The 22,769-nt window shown below is 36.8% G+C and overlaps 1 protein-coding gene across 16 annotated transcripts in view; it reads left to right on the forward strand.

Annotated features, from left to right (window-relative positions):
- Positions 1–22,769, forward strand: part of LOC132149557 (nuclear factor 1 X-type-like) — a 177,000-nt gene that overhangs the window by 140,610 nt on the left and 13,621 nt on the right. For 10 of the 16 annotated variants that reach the window (XM_059558894.1, XM_059558904.1, XM_059558895.1 and 7 more), the window contains 7 exons: positions 11,565–11,627; positions 13,557–13,631; positions 14,289–14,400; positions 15,217–15,252; positions 16,178–16,305; positions 17,459–17,533; positions 22,403–22,531. In XM_059558894.1, the coding sequence (XP_059414877.1) occupies positions 11,565–11,627; positions 13,557–13,631; positions 14,289–14,400; positions 15,217–15,252; positions 16,178–16,305; positions 17,459–17,533; positions 22,403–22,531 (618 nt within the window). The remainder of the gene's footprint in view (positions 1–11,564; positions 11,628–13,556; positions 13,632–14,288; positions 14,401–15,216; positions 15,253–16,177; positions 16,306–17,458; positions 17,534–22,402; positions 22,532–22,769) is intronic. The other 6 variants (XM_059558897.1, XM_059558912.1, XM_059558914.1 and 3 more) reach the window with 3 other exon arrangements.

The following is a 22,769-nucleotide window of genomic DNA, read 5'->3' on the forward strand; positions in this document are numbered from 1 at the left end:
TTGCTCTCATTTTTGCGCCCATGGGTGTGCTGGTCTAAAATACAGGTGTGTTCAGGAGCATTACTGTTGCAATACTATTTTAAGGAACTGAAAATAGACTGTGCCATAGACCAACTCAAACCTGGTCTAAAGTCTGGCGCAATGTTTTTTTCTGCACACACACATGCCAAATATTACAAATTAAAGGATTGCAATGCATAAGAATCTTTTGTAGGCTAATTAAATATATATATATGTATATGTATGTATATACACTTTACAGACCAAAAGTTTGGAAACATTACTATTTTTAATGTTTTTGAAAGAAGTTTCTTCTGCTCATCAAGTCTGCATTCATTTGATCAAAAATACAGAAAAAATTTAATATTGTGATATATTATTACAATTTAAAATAATTGTTTTTAAATGTATTATACTTTAAATTATCATTTATTTCTGTGATGTAAAGCTGAATTTTTAGGATCATTGTCACATGATCCTTTAGAAATTATTCTAATATCATGATTCATTATCAAAGTTGGAAACAGTTCTGCTGCTTAATATTTTTTCAGAACACGTGATACTTTTTTAGGATTCTTTGATGAATAAAAAGTAAAAAAAAAGAAAAAAAAGAAGCTATGTTTTTAAAATATAAATATTTTGTAATAACAATATACACTACTGGTCAGTAATTTGGGGTCAGTAATTTTTTTTCTTTCTTTTTTTTTTAAATAAAATCAATACTTTTATTCAGCAAGGATGTGTTAAATTGATAAAAAGTGATAGTAAAGAAAATATATTATTAGAATATATATTATTAGAATCTTTTTTTTTTTGAATAAATGCAGTTCTTTTTAACCTTTTATTCATCAAATATATTAGACAGCAGAACTGTTTCCAACACTCATAATAAATCAGAATATTAGAATGATTTCTAAATGATCATGTGATCGACTGGATGTTACATGTGACACTGAAGGCTGGAGTAATGATGCTGAAAATTCAGCTTTGCATCACAGGAATAAATTTTTTTTTTAAGTATATTCAAATAGAAAACTATTATTTTAAGTTGTAATAATATTTCACAATATTACTGTTTTTTTCTGTATTTTTGATCAAATAAATGCAGGCTTGATGAGCAGAAGAAACTTCTTTCAAAAACATAAAAAACAAGTCTTAATGGATAGTCATCGCATGTATCAGAATCAGGCTATCTATTTGCTCGCAAACGAACAGCTCCGTTTCATCTCAGAGACTCGTTCAGTCTTCGCTCTTGCCAAATTCCGCCGTGTAAATAGCAAATCCGTCATGGCACGAGCACAACTGGCTCTTAAAGGGAATGGAAGATGAGACTCTGATTGGTTTATTGCACGTTACGCCCAAAAAACACCCATTACTCATTAAGAGAATAGGGACAACCCGTTTAGACCATGCGCCCGGGCGCGCCAACCGTTTTACCGTCGTTAACATGGCAAAAGTGGATTTGGACATGCCCTGAGTGCACCTGCGCCTTGCGCTTTACACTTTGCGTTTAGATCATTAAAATAGGGCCCATAATGTTACAACAGATTTATATTTGAGATACAAACAAATAAATAAATAACGATGATAATAATAAATGTTTCTTGAGCAGCAAATCAGCATATTAGAATGACTGGGGTGACACTGAAGACCAGAGTAATGGTGCTGAAAAATCAGCTTCACCTGAATAAATAGCATTTTAAAAGATATAAAAAAAATAAGTTATTTTAAATTGTAAGAACATTACACAACATTTCTGTTTTTATTGTATTTTTGTATTTTACTATACTTTATCAAACAGATGCAGCTTTGGGAAGCATAAGAGACTTATAAAAAATATATGTATATGTGTGTGTGTATAACATAAAAACAAGCCTTGACAAGCTGTTAAACTCCAAAAATAATATTAAAGCACCATAAAAATAGTCTCTACAGCTCATATATGTCAAAATTAAGTAAATTTTTATGGCTAGGAAGACTTAACAAAGAGTAAAACTTATGTAGATGGCTTTTTATGGCGTCTGTCACCATTTACTTTAATTGTGTGAAAAAGTGCAGCTTGAACAGCTTGAATCCCTAATATATCTGCTCATAGATGGATCCGCTGATAGACATGGCTTTCATCGCTCCCGTGTGTATATGTGGAAGCGCTCAGTGAAGAGGGTGAAGCGATTATCATTGTAGCCAGTCACAGACAGATCTGTTGAGCGCGTGAACACAATGGCCAATCAGAGCGGTTTGAGAATCCACACAACAGTGCTCAGAATGCTAGCATTTTACCTTCCTGAGGTCAGCAAACACTCTTTTCCTGTGTCCTTCGCTCTCTGGTGGCTGCTGAGAGTCACTACACCCTTCCACGATCGGATTTGATCAGAATCACCACTGTGATGCTGTTTCCACCCCAAACACAAATACTGAACTACATCCATAACTGTCAGCATTTCCATCAGTGTAAATATAGATGGAAGTTTTAGATTCCAGATTGTGGCGACGGCGCTGAAATCACGGAGCACAAAAACCCACAGACAGATGTGTGACTTAACACAGAGTAAAACTCATGTGGATGGCTTTTTATGGCATCTGTCGCCATTTACTTTCATTGTGTGAAAAAGTGCAGCTGAAACTGGGCTCAGTTTTGCATGGATAGTAAATGGATTAGATTACGATAAGGTGTGTGTGTGTGTGTGTGTTTGATGTGTGTTCACAGTAAATGTATAGATTAGACGTTGGCCGTTATCCTCTGAGAGCGACAGACTGCGTCCATCCCTGCCAGCTGCTTGGTTACATATCTCTAATCAGACGAGAAGAGGACAGAACATGAAAGAGATGGGCAGCATGCCAACTTCCTCTCTTTTTCTTTTTTTTCCCCTATCCAGGGGATTTTTTCATTTCTCAGCCATACCGTGTGTCCACGTTTCTTTTGCGTTAAAGCTGCTGTGGCGAATGTCTCTATTCCCCCTCCCCGCTCTGCCATCTTTCTGTGCTGTGCCGGGTGTGTAGTTGGCACGGAGCGGGCACAGACGGGCACACAGATGGGCAGTGGACGATGCAGGGCAGATCCCTACACACCTGCTCCTCTTTGGCATGACCCAGGCCAGACAAACTCACACAAATACACACACACACACACATGCGTAAACAGAAACGTAGAGAATCTACATTTGTGTGCCTTAAAGGGACAGTTCACTCAAAAATAAAACTGTTATCATTTACTCACTTATCATTTGCTGCCTTAAATTAAGTTGAATCAAAATGGCTTTACAAGTCATTTCAACTTAAAATATGAGTTGAGTTGAACCTCTATCACTTGAACAATGAAGCTGAAATTATCTGAAATATCATATATATATATATATATATATATATATATATATATATATATATATATATATATATATATATATATATTAGTGCTAGGCAAGGATAATTTTTTTTTATCACAATGAATCACATTATGCACAAAACTAATAATGCATTCAAAAGTAGTGTATTGTGAACTTTTTTTCATTTAAAGGTGCTCTTAGTGATGCCGGGAGTTGTAACTTGTTGACGTTCAAATTGTTGTCAAACAAAACGGAGGCTAGCTAGACTCTCCCTCCTCCTCATCCGTGCACTAACCCCCCAAACCCCACCCCCAAATCTTTCTTGTTCGTTATTGGCTGGAACAGTTTGTTATGTTTCATGGTGCGGGTGAGCCCAGTTTGTTTTTCTTGTTGTTTGTGGAGCCTGTGGTGTCTAGAGAGACGCCGTTTTTTTACAGTGTGTTTAGGGGACAAGCAGCTAGCGGATAGTGAGGAGATGTTTGCTGGATGTGACAAAAAATGTTTTGGCCTAAAAAATGTGTGACATCACTTAGAGCACCTTTAAAGATACTGCTATGTGAACAAAAGTGCAATAACATTTGTAAACCTTGACCAGAAAAGCAGTCTTAAGACGCTGGGGTATATTTTTAGCAATAGCCAAAAATACATTGTATGGATCAAAATTATCCATTTTTCTTTTATGCCAAAAATCACTAGGATATTAAAAGTATGAGTGTGAATGAGCGTGTGAGTGGTCACTGGTCCTCTTAGTAAGTTAATTTTTATGAGTTACAAAAGGTAATATAGAGTAATACTCATGTGGGTGGCTTTTAATCGTCATTTACTTTCAAGCGATTGCATCAACAGCATGCACACACTCACCCAAACGCATACACGTTCACAGACATATATCAGCCAGAGGAAACACAAATCATTGCCCAGTTTCCTACCGTAATACCCATGTGCATATGCACACGCATACATGCAAACTCCAAACACACCTGCCACATTACACGTTCACATTTCATATCCACCCCCCATGAGCATCCACATACATATTAACCTATAAACGCATGTCCGGGGGCTGGGGGGGGTCTGGGCCAGGTATAGACCCCTTTTAAAAGCTGCCTGATTTCACTCGCTGCAGGGGCTGCTGGGAAACGCATGGCTGAGGGGGCGCGGGCACAGGATGGAGTGTGCTTTCATAAGATAGGAAATGAATAAATAAGTGCTGGTGGGGGGGGGGCAAATACTCAAATAAAGTCCAATAAAAGAGCTCAGAGAACATCTGTGTGGGATCGCCGTGGGGATTAGGAGGGTTTGGAACATTTTAAGCACATTACGGATTAAAAAAAAAGGTCAGAATGTTTAGCAACATACCGATAAACCTCTTAAGCAAAACCCAATTGGAAAAGCTGTGCTGCCTCTTCATTCTGCACCATAGTGTGTGTGTGCGTGTGTGTGTGTGTGTGTGAGAGAGAGTGTGAGTGTGTACCTAAGGTGTGGAGGCGTGCATTGGGTTTTTGTTTTGTTTTGTTTGTTTTTTTTTCTTCAGGGAAATGCATTGCACATTTTCATGCTGTATACTTTTTCTATGTATTTGTCATCATAAGCCACAACGTTTGAATCCAGGGGATCTAACATGCCTCTCCAACTTACACACACACACAGAGAAGTAATGTTTTCTCTTTTTGTATCTTTTGTTTTCTCAAAGATACATCTGGGTCATTTGAAGTTAGTATAATTCAAAATGACCCTTTCTACTTTCCACATAAACAAACTTTCAAAGGAGATCGGTAAAGAAGTTGAAAGAAGTCTCTTATGCTCACCAAGGCTGCATTTATTTAATAAAAATACAGTAAAACAGTAATATTCTGAAAAATTATTACAATTGTAAAAAAAAAACGTTATTTCTGCGATCAAAGCTGAATTTTCAGCATCATTACTCCAGTCTTCAGTGTCACATGATCCTTCAGAAATCAGTCTAATATGCTGATTTGCTGTTCAAGAAACATTTCTAATTATCAGTGTTAAAAAAGTAAAAAAAAAAAAAAAAAAATGGATTCTTTGAATAGAAAGATAAAAAATAATATTTCATTGTGATGCCATGAAGATCTTTAGTGTGTTTCTGTAATGTGTTTTGTGTGGTAATTGAGCGGTTAATCCTATGGAAGCATATGGGTAGCAATATTCAATTTGGGATGTAATATTCAAAATGACAATGCAATATGTAAAATGACAATGCATTTCTGTATTTACATTTACATTTTCCAATACATTTGTGCAACGTTTGGTGCAAAATGAAAATTAAATTACATAATTTTCATTTGCCATTTCATACACCAGTTTTAATATGTAAAATGAATACTAATTTTAACGCTTTATAAGTTGCAAAATGAAAATGAAAATGTATAACAGAAATGGTTAGATATGTCTAACATGTTCAACCAAAAACTGTGGCAAAATTATCATTTAAATGCTATTTTTCTTAAATGCATTAACACTCACAGTCAAGACACTTACGATTGCATGTTCATTCAATGTCCCGCAATGAATGTAGCAAAATTCAATGTGCACATTGAAAATGCATTCCGAGCCGATCACGTCTCCGCCCCCTCGCGCCATGTCAATCACTGCGTGAACAAGGCGGGGCTTGCAGAAGGTCAAGAGACTCAAATCTCAAGAAGAGGATTCAAGTGAGAGAACATGGACAAGACAGTTGGTCCGTGTACGTTTTGATCATTTCGGTTTATGGCTTCAATATTTCATTCGCACTTGTGGGCGGAGCTGAAACGCTGCTTTCATCTGATTGGTCGAATCGCTCCACCTTCAGCTCGGTCTTTTCATTCTTTCAGGCAGAATAAGAGTCAGTACGAGTGAAGCACTGTAATGTCTGAAACTACACTCACTGTTAATTAGCATAATATTTGAATCAGATGTAGCTGGACACATAATTCGTGCTGCTGAGACCGGCAAATTATTTCTAGGTTGTAGTATTGTATGAATATTGTCCCACTGATAGATACAGTGCAAATAGTTCTGTCTCCTTGGATAACAGTGAAGTGGAAATAAATATAGTTAAAATAAAATTAAATAGGATTTTTTGGGAAGGTAAGTCTGGCCAGTTATACAGCAACACGAGTCAAGCGAGTCTGAAGATCTGAGCTGAATTTGGTGAAACATTAAAGTTCTAGTCTGTGTCAATTACTCTCATAATAAATAATAATAATAATGTTACCCGTATTTTTCGGTATAAGTTGCATCAGTCCAAAAATACGTCATGACGAGGAAAAAAACATATATAAGTCGCACTGGACTATAAGTCGCATTTATTCAGAACCAAGAGAAAACATTACCGTCTACAGCCGCGAGAGGGCGCTCTGGGGTAGGCTACAGGAGCAGTGAACAGCATAGAGCTAATTTTACTATTTTTATTTAGAAATGTAACTATATTAATTTTTACAGTTATTTATTAATGTCACACACACACATACATAGTTCCTTATGACTTAAAAGATGAAAGTGGTAAATGTTACAGACATGGAACTGTTCAGTCTATTATTGATTTTTATTTCCACTTCACTTTTATCCAAAGAGAGAGAACTATTTGTACTGTATTTATCATTGGGACAATATTCATGCAATACTACAACCTAGAAATAATTTGCAGGTCTCAGCAGCACGAATTATGTTCCCAGCTACATCTGATTCAAATATTATGCTAATTAACAGTGAGCGGTGGTTTCAGACATTACAGTGCTTCACTCGCACTGACTCTTATTCTGCTTGAAAGAATGAAAAGACTGAGCTGAAGGTGGAGCGATTCGACCAATCAGATGAAAGCAGCGTTTCAGCGCCGCCCACAAGTGCGAATTAAATATTGAAGCCATAACGTATGATCAAAACGTACACGGACCAACGGTCCATGTTCTCTCAGTTGAATCCTCTTCTTGAGTCTTGAGTCTCTGACCTTCTGCAAGCCCCGCCTTGTTCACGCAGTGATTGACATGGCGCGAGATGGCGGAGACGTGATCGGCTCAGAATGCATTTTCAATGTGCACATTGAATTTTGCTACATTCATTGCGGGACATTGAATGAAAAGGCAATCGTAAGTGTCTTGACTGTGAGTGTTAATGCATTTAAGAAAAATAGCATTTAAATGATAATTTTGCCACAGTTTTTGCTTGAACATACATATCTAATCATTTCTGTAATACATTTTCATTTTAATTTTGCAACTTATAAAGCGTTAAAATTTGTATTCATTTTACATATTAAAACTGGTGTATGAAATGGCAAATGAAAAATGAAAATGAAAAAATTCATTTTGCACCAAACGTTGCACAAATGTATTGGAAAATGTAAATGTAAATACAGAAATGCATTGTCATTTTACATATTGCATTGTCATTTTGCATATTACATCCAAAATTGAATATTGCTACCCATATGCTTTCATATAATCCATCATAAACTATAATTAATCTCATCGCTTAGTAAAAGTCACATCACAAATGGTGCAGGACAAGTTTGTGCCAAAGTTGAATGTTCAGGATTTTTAGTTTTTTCTGCTCACTGACACAAAGCATGATTTTTAAAGTGAAGAATGCCTTAATGAAAACCTTTCAGAGATCCTATACTGTAGGTCAAACCTATTTAGTTTACATATACAACGATAAAACAAATCAAAATCATGATTATAATAACAAATATGTATTTGCTCTCACAAGCGCAGTCATTTATGAATATTTGCATGCTAAATTAGTCATTAGATGGTGCCTTTTAAGAAAAGGGTGTGGGAATGATCAACACTTGCTGTTTAGGGATGGTAATAGTTTTAAATACCCTGTCAAACAATGGTTTTTCATTTAAAACTTACTCAATAAGTGTTCTACCATCATAAAGACACTTTTGTCATGTTAAAAACACTGGCACTGTGTGTGTGCATGTGTGTCGCCCAGTATCTTTGGCATGGTGTGTTCAGGGGTCCTTTGACTGTGTGTGCCGGGAAGATAAGGATTAGCATGAACACTGTTGGATGCAGTAGCTGTGTGTGTGTGTGTGTGTGTGTGTGTGTGTGTGTCTGTGTGGTTGCATGCTGATAACGGTGATGATTGGACTCCGTAGGCTGGAGTCTGTGCTCTAATAATGGACAGTCTTTCCTTTGTGTGTTTGAGTTTTGATGATCTGGCCCCCTGCTCATCTGCGTTTTGTCTGAGCCCAATAGCGCGGCTTCTCTCATTAACTCGTGTCCAGTTCTACATAGTGAGCTTCACTAATGTGCCATGTAATTGGATTGGAGGTCATCCGAGACGTCTCCTTAATCTGCGCTTCATACATCCACACTATTAGAGGGCGCTAATCAATTCGAATTGTAGCTATTTTGAATTCATAGAATCCATTGGTTATTAAAATTAGCTAAATGGAATAATTAGTCTGAATAGAATTCTATTTACAGTCTAGAATGCAATCAGATTGGATCAGTTACGGCCTGCACATGGCTACCAGAATGCAGTTTGAAGAATGTGTTCACGAAAGTTAACGAAAACTGAAATAAAGAAAGTTACTTGAAAATAAAATGGAAAATGTTACATGAAAGATTTTTTTTTAAATATACTTTTATTTAATCTAGAGCATTTCTCATCTTTGTTTAACTTGATATACTACTACTACTACTACTGTAGTAATAATAATAATATAAATGATTAAAAATTTTAGACTTTTTTTACACTTTAAAATGAAAATGAAGAATATAAAAATTAAAACTAATTAAAAATATGAATAAAAACTAATATATCTCAATCACACTTACATAACACTGGGTAATACCATTCATTCATTCATTCATTCATTTAGGTCATTGTGGCCATGACATTATGGTAATTTCAAAGGATTGTTGGTTGGTTATTTATTTGTTTGTTTTCTTTTATTCATTCTGATTTAATAATTTTTTATCATAATTACATAAATCTTTTTAGGATTTAATCAGATTTTTAGGTGGACTGAGGTAAAAGGCCGAAAAGGCCGTGTTACCATCACTACATCATGGTATCACTAAAGTTAGTCTCAGCCTCAGACGTCACGCTTATGGACATTTTGGGACACTTATGGACACTTAAAATGAGATTGCATTTGACTGAAGCCTTTACATGCAGTTAGAGTTGAATAAAGCACATTTACTTACAAGCCCACAGTATCAGCTACATGTGCTTCTGCGGAAAAAAAATGTGGCGGCTGTTGATTCCCCCCCCTCCGACCCCCCCCCCCCCCCCAATTAGCAATTTAACACAAGTAGCTGAAAATAACCTACATTTGCTAGACTTTTAGCGTATAGCGCGTTGGTGGAGAGGTTTTCTCTCTCTGAGAGGAGTGCGTCTGTGTGTGGGTGCTTTTGTAAGCTAGCTGGAATGCTCTGGTACCGCCAATGCTAAGATGGCTGCCAAGCGTTAAGATGGCTGCCAGGACTCCATACAACAACAGCAGCAAGTGAACGAGGGGGTGCAAGAGAGAGAAAATAAGGAAAGAGGGGGCTGTCGTGTTCATTTTTTCCTTCAAAACGTATAGTGTAGGTTTTTAAAACCACATTCTGCTGCTGCACATAATTAGCGGTGCATGCTAAGGCCAAACAGCACTACTGCTAAATTTCAAGGCAAATCTAGAGACCAGAATATCACAGAAGTGTGGACTGTTTTGACTTGGGCTTGTAAGCGAATGTCCAGAACCCTCCTAGCAACTAGCAAACATGCTAAAAAACACTAAGTATGATTGGCTAAAGAGATGAAACATTCATCAATACTCACAGCAGACTGAACGGGAAGGCCAAAGTAACTAAGTGACTTTCCTCTTAAAGTCTATAGTTAATCAAAACCTCAGTGCATATAGAAAAAAGGGGTTAGTGAGTCTCGGCCAATTCAAACAGCCGCATGGGTCTGGTCTTACTCCAAGATCGCTATACTTTCTAAGATAAAAGGCCTAAGGAGACATTGTCCAAACAACTCGATGGCTGCGCACCAGCCTTTTTCTACATCTTATGAGCTATACTGCAGAGTTGGGTTTCACCAGGCTGCTCTCGGATGTATATTTTGCAGATTTATAGATTTTAGATTAGCAGCACAACTTCAAGCCTAAAATGGACAACAGTGACATCAAACCACAAAGCTGTGTTTTTTCATTGGACCCGACTGATCAAGTCCAGTTGTGTTTTTTAACACACCTGGGGTCTACATTGCCGGAATAAAGATCTTGTTTCATGGTCGAAAGACTTTTTTTGTGGTTTATGTGTAGATATTTATATTTTTATAATAAAATGATAGATTATAATCTTTGTTTATTGACCAAGGCAGAATTTGATTCTGAAATCCGTGTAATTCGAGGTGTTATTCAAATCTGTTTTGTTTAATACTTCAGGCTAGACATTTGTTCACTAACCAACCCAAAGTATGAACCATAGTAATGGTAATCTGTTATCAAATGTACAACAGCATTAATTATGATTATTTTTATTTTTTAAATAAATGAATACTTTATTTAAGCAATGGTGCATTTATTTGATCAAAAGTGACAGTCAAAAATGTTTAATGTTACAAAAGATTTATATTTCAAATAAAAGATGTTCTTTTGAACTTTCCATACACCAAATAATCCTGAACTTTATCTGTATCTCAGTTTCACAACTTTGATGATGAAGATTTTTTGAGCAGCAAATCAGAATATTTTAATAATTTCTGAAGGATCAAATGACCTTGAAGACTGGAGTAATGATGCTGAAAATTTTACTTTGCATTGCAGTAATGAATTACTTTTAAAAGATATTTAAAAATAGAAAGCAGTTATTTTAATTTGTGATAATGTTTTTTTTAAATAAATGCAGCTTTGGTTAGCATAAGAGACTTTTTTCAAACACATTTTTAAAAAATCATTTTGAATGATAATGTATAACAAGTCAGATACCAACAAATAACACCAGATTTCAGATATAAAGGTTTCAATTTAGCCTGAACATCATGTAAATGATTCAGAACCGGAGCACATTTTGCATGTCTCATTTCCAGCTGTGTCGTCTCAGCTCTACAGTGAATATGTGCTGGCAGAGAATATATAGAATGTTCTACATCTGCTAATTGATTCAGGCACCTTTGGACTGAACCCAGCCGTCCCATGTTTAATCTGCTCTCTTTTTTCCCCTCTCCTGTCGCTCTCTCTCTTTCTCTCTTTCTTTCTTTCTTTCTTTCTTTCTTTCTTTCTCTCTGTCATCTTTGCAGAATCTGGACAGTCGGATAACTCCAACCAACAAGGAGATGCAGACATCAAGCCTCCGCCCAATGGTGGGTCAAGCAAAATGAAAATCACACACACACTCACAACTACACACTCAAAAATTCCAAAATGCCATTCAGCCCAGAAATTAAAGTCTTCATTTACTCAAATTCATTTTAATTTAAAATAAATTTGCCTAGATGAACCAAGAAGGAGTTCTTGGTTTCCCAAATAACTGTTTAGTAAGATTCTTATAAAAACACATTATAAAAATTAAACTTCCATTTCGACAGACAGACTCAGTTTTAGAAATATGTCCATATAAACTTTTCGGTTTGCTAAGTTTGCTCCCTTGGAGTCTTTTTTGTGTGAAGAACATTTGACCCATCTAAAGAACCTTTTTCCACTCCAAATAACTTTTTTTTTTTTCAATGGAAAGGATCTTTATGGAACCACAATGGAAATAAAGAACCTTTAATTTTAAGAGTGTTTAAATCTTTCCAAACTCCAGACTTTCTTCTGTTTAGATAGACAGCCATACAGGTTTGGAAACACAAAAGATGAGTAAACATTGATTCATTTTGTAAAAAAAAAATTAATTTACAAAAAACTTTAAGACTAACTCTTCAAAATAAAGGTTCTAATCTTTATTGGCATCTATGTTTTTATGAAGAACCTTAAAAAAAACATGGAACCTTTTCATTCCACAAAAGGTTCTTCAGAAGAAGAGAAAGGTTCCTTTAAGAACTTTTAACTGAGAGCTTCTTTGGGAACTAAAAATTTAACTTTTGGAACTTTCTATTTTGGATATGTTCTTTATTGCCATTATGGTTTCATGAAAAGCCATTCCATTGCACAAAAGGTTTTTATAGTGGAAAAAGGTTCTTTAGGGGATGTTCTTTACACTAAAAAAAGGTTCTTTTAAGAATTGCTCACTGAACTGTTGAACTAAAAATGGTTCTTCTGCACTGCAAAGTCATTATTCATGCTTTCTACAAGCTTCTTTCTCTGCTGAACCTTAAATTCTGCAAAAACTATTGAAGCACCCTTATTGTTTAAGAAGTAGTCCACTTAAATCCTCAATAGAATTGCATCTGAAGTTGTCAGTAAAGGCCGGGTGCGAGTAAGCTCTGGTTAGCAGTGGTGGAAATGGTGTGATGAAATCCCAGCACTACACAATCAACCCGTCAGCCATTATTTTCCTTTCCACCTGCCAGTCAGCAGATGGATCTGTGGGAGAGCCACACTCTCCTTGGACCTCCATACACACAAACACAGCCCGATTGATACTGTAAGCCGCCTTATTTACCATAATAATGTCACATGCACACCAACACGGAGCGTGCGCGAAAGCGATTTCCATCTGAGTTTATTATAGTAAAATGTTGCTATGCCGGCTGTCACAGAGAATGGCTAAACGCTCATAAATCACTCCATGATTGGCTGATGGGAACCACATGGCTGCGGCGCTGGTGACACTGAGCTCATGTGCTGGCCTCGCTGCGGTTAACCAGCACACACACACACACACACACACGCTGACCTCAGCCAGCACTACAGATGGGTGTGGAAGCATGGCTCATTCACCCTTTTTGCCCCCACACACAAAAGTACATATTGAAAGCCCATATGCACAGCGAAAGCAAATACGTTTGTATATATGTATGCAGCTACACACACACTCACACACTCACACACTTAAGTATGACATAAAGCATTTTTAGTGTCCTCATTAAGTTTCAGCTGAGATTGGAGCTGGTTTGGAGTTAACCATAAGTACGGGGTAGCCTGTTATTCCTTCGAGACGGAGAACATATGCCAACTGATGACTGTAATTATATGCTCCCGGCCTTTTTATGACAATTGAGTCCAGTTTATTTTGTGTGTGCGTGTGTTTGACAGGTGCAGATGAGTAAATATGGGGATTTTTTTTTTCAGTATAATTTGTCGGTGTAGTGTTTGTTCATTTCTGGCCTCTGTTTTTTTTTTCTCTCCAGGGCACTTGAGTTTCCAGGACTGCTTCGTGACGTCAGGCGTATGGAACGTGGCGGAGTTGGTCCGTGTGTCACAGAGTAAGTCACATGGGCAGTGTCTTACTTATCAATCAACGAAAATACTAAAAATGCTTTTCTTACTATTATAATCCTAAAAAAATATAAAAGGAACACAAATAAAAAGCCCAAAAAACCTACAAATAAAACAATATAAAAATATTGCAGAATCAGCATCAATTTCAACATCATTACTCCAGTCTTCAGTGTCACATGATCCTTCAGAAATCATTCTGATAAGCTGATTTATCAATGTTGAAAACAGTTTTGCTGTTTCATATTGTTGTGGAAACCATTGTACATTTTGTTGCAGGATTCTTTGATGAATAAAAAGTTCAAAAGAACTTTCAAAATAATTTATTTGAAATATAAATCCTTTGTAACATTATACACTTCTTTACTGTCACTTTTGATCAATTCAATGTATCTTAGCTGAATAAAGGTATTACTGCTTTATATAAAAAACACTCCTTTTCATCCTTAAAAAAAGTAAAAAAAAAAAAAAAAAAGTAAGAATACAATAACTAAAAAGACTTATGAACTTGTGGTATAGGAGAACCTTCAATGATTTCTATTATTCTTAAATCTGACATGAAGAAATGTTTTATGTTGTCATGAGAACAAAGATGGATGATGGGATTGATTAATCTGACTTCTCTCTGTCTGCATCTAATTCAGCACCAGTTGCCACAGCAACCGGACCCAACTTCTCTCTGGCCGACCTCGACAGTCCAGGATATTACAACATCAACCTGGGTCGCCGCTCTATTACGTCCACGCCATCAACCAGGTACACACACACACACACACACACACCCACACACACACACACACACACAGCTCACTTTCCTTTCATTCTATGCCAGGAGTTGTTTTTTCATTTTCTTTTTTCTTTTTCTATTTTTTTTTTTCTTTTTTTGATGCCAAATGAATCTGGGCTTCCTACTAAAATGTCAAAATTAAATAATAAAATATAATTGACATATATAATTCTGGTAAATTTCATGATTTCTTATCATTCTTTAGAAAGCAAAATGAAACAATAATGTCAAAATATGTACTATTTTTTATTTTATTATTATTTAATTGTATTTAATTTCACATTTTTACAAAAAAAATGTATGGACCTGCTAGCAATCTTATCCATCCCCAGATTGAAAACCCCCTTCTCTCAAGCAATTTTTAATTTTGTCTGTTGTTTCCTATAGTTCATTATCAGGTGCATTTCTTTCTTTTTTTTTTATGAAAGATATTTTTTTCTAAAATCTATTTAGCACATATGCATATGCATAATTAGATTTTTCTAAACTAATAAACGTTCATGTCTTAAACAGCTATACAAATCAATCTGTCTCTAGTTTAGTAGTTTAATGCATGTTGGTAGCACTCACACGTTCTTGCTTTCCTCTTTGTCTTTATATATTTCTGTCTATCTTTTTTCCTACCCTTTTGCTTTCCTCTTTGTATATATTTGTCTATCTATTTTCCTGCCATTTTCTCTGCCTGTCACCTGTTTGATTGCTGTCCTTTTTGTCTTTTTATCTCTCTCTTTCCTGTCCCTCCTCTCTCTCTCTCTCGTCTTGTCGTCGTGTTTCAAACGCTGCAGAACTGAGATGGAGTTGTATGCCTGTCTCCCGCGGAGGTACTCCACACTTCCTGTCGTCTGATTCACTTTAAACTCTGCTGTCTTTGCTCATCTAATGTCTCTTTCTGCTAAGATAACATCTGCTCTTGAAACAATTATGATTTTGAGTCGACTGTTTTAAAGCAAATTTCTATTGCAATGTTTTTATAGAGTAATAATTTGTATTTAAAGGAATCATTTTAGACAAAAATGAAAATTGTCTTTAAATGTACTCAGGCCATCCAAGATGTAGATGAGTTTGTTTCTTCATCTGAACAGATTTTGAGAAATGTAGCATTCCATCACTTGCTCACCAATGTATACTCTGCAGTGAATGGGTGCCGTCAGAATGAGAGGCCAAACAGATGATAAAAACATCACAATAATCCACACCACTTAATCCACTTAACATCTTGTGAAGTGAAAAACTGCATGTTTGTAAAACAAACAATTTTGGTCAGATATTTTGAGATATTTTCAGATTTTTTTGGCCAGAAGTGACAAAGATGGATTTTTCTCTTTCAAACAAGTAGCTTCTCACTTCACAACATGTTAATTAATGGACTGGAGTGGTGTGGATTACTTGTGGATTATTGTGATGTTTTCATCAGCTGTTTGGACTCTCATTCTGACGGCACCCATTCACTGCAGGCATATCTGTTCTGATAAAGAAACAAACCCATCTATATCTTGGATGGCCTGAGGGTGAGTAAATATTCAGCAAAAGTTTGGGTGAACTGTTCCTTTGAAACATTCCCATTTTGAGGTCAAGAAAATCAGTCTAGAAAAGTTCAAATCAAATCAAGTTCACTACTATCTAAATAATTTTGTATCATTACTATTTGGGAATTTTCAGCTGTTTCTCAGTACACAACATGCAAACCTTCTAGCTATCACATTAAGTTAAAACCCCCCTAACCTTCTCTCTTCTCTTCTGTTTCAGCTCCAACAAGCGTAAATCCATTGATGACAGTGAGATGGAGAGCCCAGTGGACGATGTCTTCTATTCGGGCCGTTCTCCTGCCCCGGGAGCGTCCCAGCCCAGCGGCTGGCCCAATGATGTTGATGCAGGTACAGCCACTTTACCCAGCATCCCTCTGGCTCTTCACACACTCTGCTTGACCTCCTCTCATCTAGACCACTGCTGTTGAAAATATGTTTATATTGTGCTGCACCAATCAAAATCTACGTAAAGCAATCAGAATTGCATGATTATCCCTCAAAGGCTTGTTTTTTTGTTTTTGTCAAATGAAATATGTTGTCTCCTCTGAATCTATCAGATTCAATTGTGACTCATGTTTGAGTCATTTGTGCACTGAATAAGTGGACACAAGTGCTGTGTGAAGGGCCAGACTTTTCCTTCATTTTATCCATCAACCCATAAATCTCTCTCTTTTGCTTCCTCTCTGTGCTTGCCCACCATCTTCTCATACCTCAGTAGACTGCAAGAATAAATAAGCTGGGGACAAACATTGAATAGTCTTACGATTGGACAGCTAGAATCATGTGTGTGTTAAATGATCTGTTAGCTGGGTTTGTTTGGGGCTCACAGCTGATAAAAACTCTTAAAAGCACTTAAAATCACTCTTAATTCATGCACGCATGTGATGATCTTCACAGAATTAGGACTAAAGAACTATTTTATATGTAATGTTTTATAGTTTACACTGAAATGTTATTTATAAAAGATAGGATGCAAATGTACACTATTTTTTTCACTTGCATACTACTTAGTATGTGAACTGACAATCATTTTTTGCTTGTATACTACTTAGTATCTATAGTATGCAGATTGACACTCATTTTTAGCTTGCATACTAAGTATGTGTTGTATGTCAATTTTACCTCCTGATTATCGCTTGCATAGTAGAATGGATAATATTGAATCAACACTTAATATGGATGGTATGCCAGTTGTGACACTCATTTTTATATTGCATATACTTAGTATGGACAGTATGTGAATTGTGATGCAGCCAATGCTCATTTGATATTCTGCCACCTCTACTGTTTTAGTGCACTTAGCATGGGTTGATTCTGGTAGACAGTAAACAATACTGTCTTAGACCTCATGCATATGATGTTTTCTAAAGTGTAAATAGTGATTATGTATTGGTAATGTTTCAACAGTGATCCCAATTTTTCTGATTTCTCCAATATACCTCAGTCTCTCCTTCTCTCTGTTATTGTTAACTCTATGCTTTTCCCCTGTTTGGGTTTTCAGTGCAGCACCATTTGGCCAGTATGCAGGAGAGGAAGATAAAACACGAAAACGATGGCGTGCAGTTTCCTTACCATGGTTAGACCACATTACCCTCATATTATAATGCACACAAGTGTAATGAAATGTGTCTCTTATCTCTGTCTGTCTTTCAACCTCTCTGCTGCATCACACATCCTAGCTCTTCTCTCTGATTTGCTGTTTTTTTCCGGTGCTCGGAGGTGGCGGGTGTTTTGAGGCCTGTGAATGTGCTTTCATTTTGTTTTGTATGTCAGAGGTCTCTCCGTACATCCATTGTTTGTGTTAGATTGTGATATAGGATCCCTTTGGACCGAAGCTGAAGTCCAAATCCTGATTTCAACAGTATTCCCAAACATAAACACTTACAGACATGGCTATTGTGTTGCGTACAGCAGCGGGTCTTTCCAGATATTTACTCCGTGTTTTTGTTTGTTTCTTCTTCATGCAGGATTTATTGTAATTAGTGTGTGCATAAAGGGCTTTACATGCTATAAGCAATATCTCAGCTGTTTATTCAGCACGCCTTTGAGATTTTAAACCAGTATATGCTGTAACGTCTGAAATATACTCAACTAAATACAAACACAAGCTCAATTTCACGCCTCATTGCATTCCACAAATTGTTAGAACGCAATTGACACCGCAGATACGTCTCTTACAGTCAGTTGTCTTTTTTAGCTCAGCTATTGTCATGCCAGCATAACGGTTTAAGACAATCTTGCTAGTTTAACTGTTGCCATTTTTTATTTACTTTCCTAATAGATTTTCCTAGTCTTTTTGTACAAAATTTGTCAGTGCACAGTATTCCAACTATCCAATTATTTACCACTGGTAAATGAATAAAGACCTGCTTACATTTTGTTTCCTCCCTGAATATCCTGTTTCGCTCTGAAATCCATCAGACCAGGCGTTTCACATTGACTTTAATGGCACAGACATTTGATGGTAAAACTATCACCCCCTCAGGTATGCAAAAATGGATTATGAAGGAATAGCGTCAGTAATTTAAGAATGCATGCTGTGTGTTTACAACGGCAACTTGTGTACTTGTAAAGGGTACATTTCAGGCCCAAGGGTCCGCCTACATCTAATCACATTCACTGCCGCCCACGTCATGATCAACACACAGTCACACAGATCTTAATCTAGGGAAACATGGGTAAATCCCACCAAAAAAATGCCAGCATGCTCAGGTGCTCCTGATGTCACAACACACACACACACACACACACACATATTTACTCCCACCCCACCCCTGTACACTTGAAACACACACACACACACACAGTCTGTGGCGCACCAGAGCTCTGCTCCAGATGGATCCTCCATGTGTCGACAGCATTGGGAGCTACTAGGTTACAGAAGACATCTGTTACGCAGATGAAGGCGGTGGTGGCACTCCGAGCGTGTGTGTGAGTGTGAACCGCGCTACGCTCTAAAGGTGATTCACCACCTGAATGAGGCTCTGGCAACACTGCAAGGTGACGGTGTCATTTATCATTAAATCCGGTGTCACCCGTAGTACACCAGCAGCCTGTGAACCCACTCGCGTTTCATTCATACGCCCCGATCGCTTTCTCTCGCCCTGGGATGACACAAATATCCCCCCCCCTATCTTTCATTCTCCTGCACTCTCTTTCACCTTGTTAGACTGTGCCACTTTGTCTGTAAACATCTGTTTGTGATTGTTTCACTGACGCTGAGAGGGTATGTCCACAGGCATGGACAACCGTGGGAAATTACTGAAATTCATTCATAAGTTGATTGATTAAAGTAATGAAAGTTTCCATTGTAATTATAACTTATTTAAAATTAATAAATTCATTTGGCAAGCAGTTAGTCTTTTTGAGTGATACTGTGTGTGTATATATATATATATATATATATATATATATATATATATATATATATATATATATATATTATATTGCCCAAGAATTTGACTTTTTGATTGTAAAATGTCAAATTATTTCTAAGAAATAAAAAAAGAAGTAATGAAAGCTTTCATTATAAATATTTTTATTTTTTAAAATATTTTTGAATATAAACCATGATTTCTGTAGTGAATATACAATGATTTTTATTAAATGGTTTAAACTGTTTAATTGGCATAAATCAACTGAAAAAGCCAAGAGGCCTGAGAACTTGAGTGTATTCTTACTGTAAGTTCGTGGTAAAGATGATTTGTACTTGGATTTGTGGCTTTCTGTGTGTTTTGTAGAGGTGGGATTTTCTGATGGTTGGACAGTGAATGTGTGTGTCTGATTAAGAGAGTGTGTGTAGTGTGAGGTGGTATATATGGCGTTTTTTGACAGGTCAAGGTTTTTTGGCGGCCAGCTTGTTAGCGTGGCGAGACTGGAAGGTCACGGGAGCGATTGATTGGCTGCCAGTCTGCCTGAGCATCGGGACACAGAGAAATAACACATAACCCATGATTTTACACACTCCGATGGTGATGTTTTGATGGAGCTCACCTCACTTATCTTATAATATTAAGAATATTATTAATATTTAATACACGGTTTGTGTGTTTGTGTGTGTGTGTGTGTGTGTGTATAATTTGCCAATCCTTGCACTTTAAAATAGACTAAAAATAGAAATATATTTTTATCTATGATTTGCAATTAAGTTGTCATATATATATCGTTCTTTTTAATTTTTTTTATTTAACTATTTCAGGGAGGCGGATATTTGTTCAAACGCATAATAAGCAGATTTGTGGCTTCCTCACATGGCTCTTTAACATCTTAAATTGGCTTTTTAAATCACCACTTAGGATAATTGTTCCCAAAACCAGCCACAGGATTTGATGGTAAACTCCTTTTTTCCTTCCTTCCCGAGTCCTGACATGTTTGGCCGTGTTTCTGGGTCACTGGGTGAGCCCGGCGTATATTCAGCCCTCGTCTCTCTGCCAAACTCAGGACAGCTGAAGCTAGCAGCCCTGCGGCCTCAGTTTGACGTTTATAGGATCAGGACGACACATTAATGTGGCGTTATATATGAGAAGACCAAACCATCACATACTTTCTCCTTTCATTTCCCTCATCATTCTCACATCACGTTTCCCCCCCGTCCTCCTGTTTTTGGCGTGAGCGTTCGGACCTGCCACTGGAAGAGAAGCGCTTGTGTTTGACTTTTTCCCTCAGCTCTGAAAAGTCAAGTGAAAGCCTCTGATTTGGTTCCCCAAGTGAAGTTTAAGAGTGTTTGTATGTCAGAGTCTGTACACAGCTAGCATTTACGTGTATTTACTCATTTGCATTTGGTCTGTGAAGACGTGTCGTCCTGTTCGTTTGGCATTACTAATGTGGTTTCTTGGGTATAATGAAATTCTGAGTCAATCTGAACACATTCACATAAAATAGACAAGTTATTAAACTAAATATGTTTACTCTGTGATGTTCGGTTTTAGCAGACTTTGTTTAGTTTGTTTTGCATTACGATGCTCTCAAGTGTTTGTATAGTATGTTTTTTGTGTTTTTTATTGTTTGCTTATTGGCTTGTCTTCTGTAAACTGATTATCTTTGCTGAACAGTAGAAACTTGTTAAAGACGTGTAGTGCTGATCAACCCATCGCTTCAAACTAATGTAAGCAAAATCATCTGGAAATGATGATGTTTTTGCTTATAGTCCTGGTTTTATATGGCTGAACATGTTTCTCACTGTTGTGTAAATTGTGATTTATTATTTTTATTTTTTTTGCACCTCTTAACTAATGGCAGAATTATTTTGTTGTGGATTTAATATATATATTTTTAAGGTAGTGGAGGACCCAGTAGGGTTTTTAACAGCCGCTGTTGATATCTAGTGATCAGGGTGGCAGATGAATGAAATAATACTGGTCTTTGTCTATGAAATAATAGTTGTTTTGTTAAATTAAGTGGGATATACACAAAACATTAACAACTTTAACATTTTAAAACATTGTATTTAGAGGGAAACAAGGGAAGTGAGCACTAAAATAAGACTTAAATAAGCACTTAATGTATACTACAGTTCAAAGGTTTGCAATCAGTAAGTTTTTTTTTATACTTTAACTTGGCACCAATGTGTCATTTAATACTGGAATAATGATGCTGAAAATTCAGCTTTCCATCATAGGAATAAATTGCGTTTTAAAATATATTTTAATAGAAAAGTTATTTTTAAACTGTAGTGTATGCATTAATATATCACTAGTAGTTCTTTTTATATATATATATATATATATATATATATATATATATATATATATATATCCTGGAAAATTGACAACGTCACTGTAAAAACGGTGAGAAATAGTGGCCAAATCCCGACTTTCATGCTTTGACACTGTACTCCCACTTTCCCACTTACAGCTGCATAGAGAGCCTCCCCGGGCCTGTCCCGACCCCTGTCCCGACCCCTGTCCTACTCTTTCCTGCACTCCACTGCTTCAAAGCAAATCTCGCACCCTGGACCTGTCGGCACTGCAAAAACACAGCTCTTGTTTTCCAGTATAATTATATTAACATCGTTAAAACAAGATGCATTTACTTGAATCAAACATTATAAAAAAAATTGTATTAACATTACATTACAAGTTAATGCATAATATATATTTTTGACAGTGGGGTAAGAAAAATACATTTATTTTCCTTTTTAAGTTTATTTTTCTACCTCATTGACAAATAATTATTGTTAAATGTGTTTTTACTTGAAAACAAGGAAATATTACTGCTGTGTGACTGGCTTCTCTATGTTTCAGAGGAAACAAAAAAGCCCTAACATTGTCTTACCTATGGATTAAAAGATAATTTTTAGTATTATTATCAGCAAATTTGTAGTATTTTAGAAGCTGAGATGGATAAGATAATTTTTTTAGATGAAGAAGAAGCTCAAGAAGCAAAAACCCTGTTTGATTAAATCCACATCTCTGTTCTGCCATTTTGTTGATCCCATTTTTACCAGGACTCTCGTCGCCTGGTTCTCTTAAGAAGTCGGGGAAATTCGATTTCAGCGCTCTGTCCAGCCATACGAGGTCTGCACGCATGCCGTTCACCCATCACCCGCTGCCCATGCTGGCAGGTGTAAGACCAGGTGAGAGCTCAGAGCCCCAAACCCACCCCACCTCCCACATCCTTCCCCTTCCTGTCCGGCTCACTCACGCCCCCTGGTGGGGTCGGATGTGGTGACGTTTTGGGGAGAGGCGAGGTCGTGTTTACGCCATGGTTGGGTCGGGTGAAGGCATTCGCCATTCGTCCCCCACCCCTCACCCTCTTTCTCCTCTGTACCGAGGCTGATTTGTCTTTTTTGTCTGTCTGTCTGTCACTGTGAT

The sequence above is a fragment of the Carassius carassius genome, chromosome 9 (assembly GCF_963082965.1).
Source record: "Carassius carassius chromosome 9, fCarCar2.1, whole genome shotgun sequence".
Classification (NCBI taxonomy): Eukaryota; Metazoa; Chordata; class Actinopteri; order Cypriniformes; family Cyprinidae; genus Carassius; species Carassius carassius.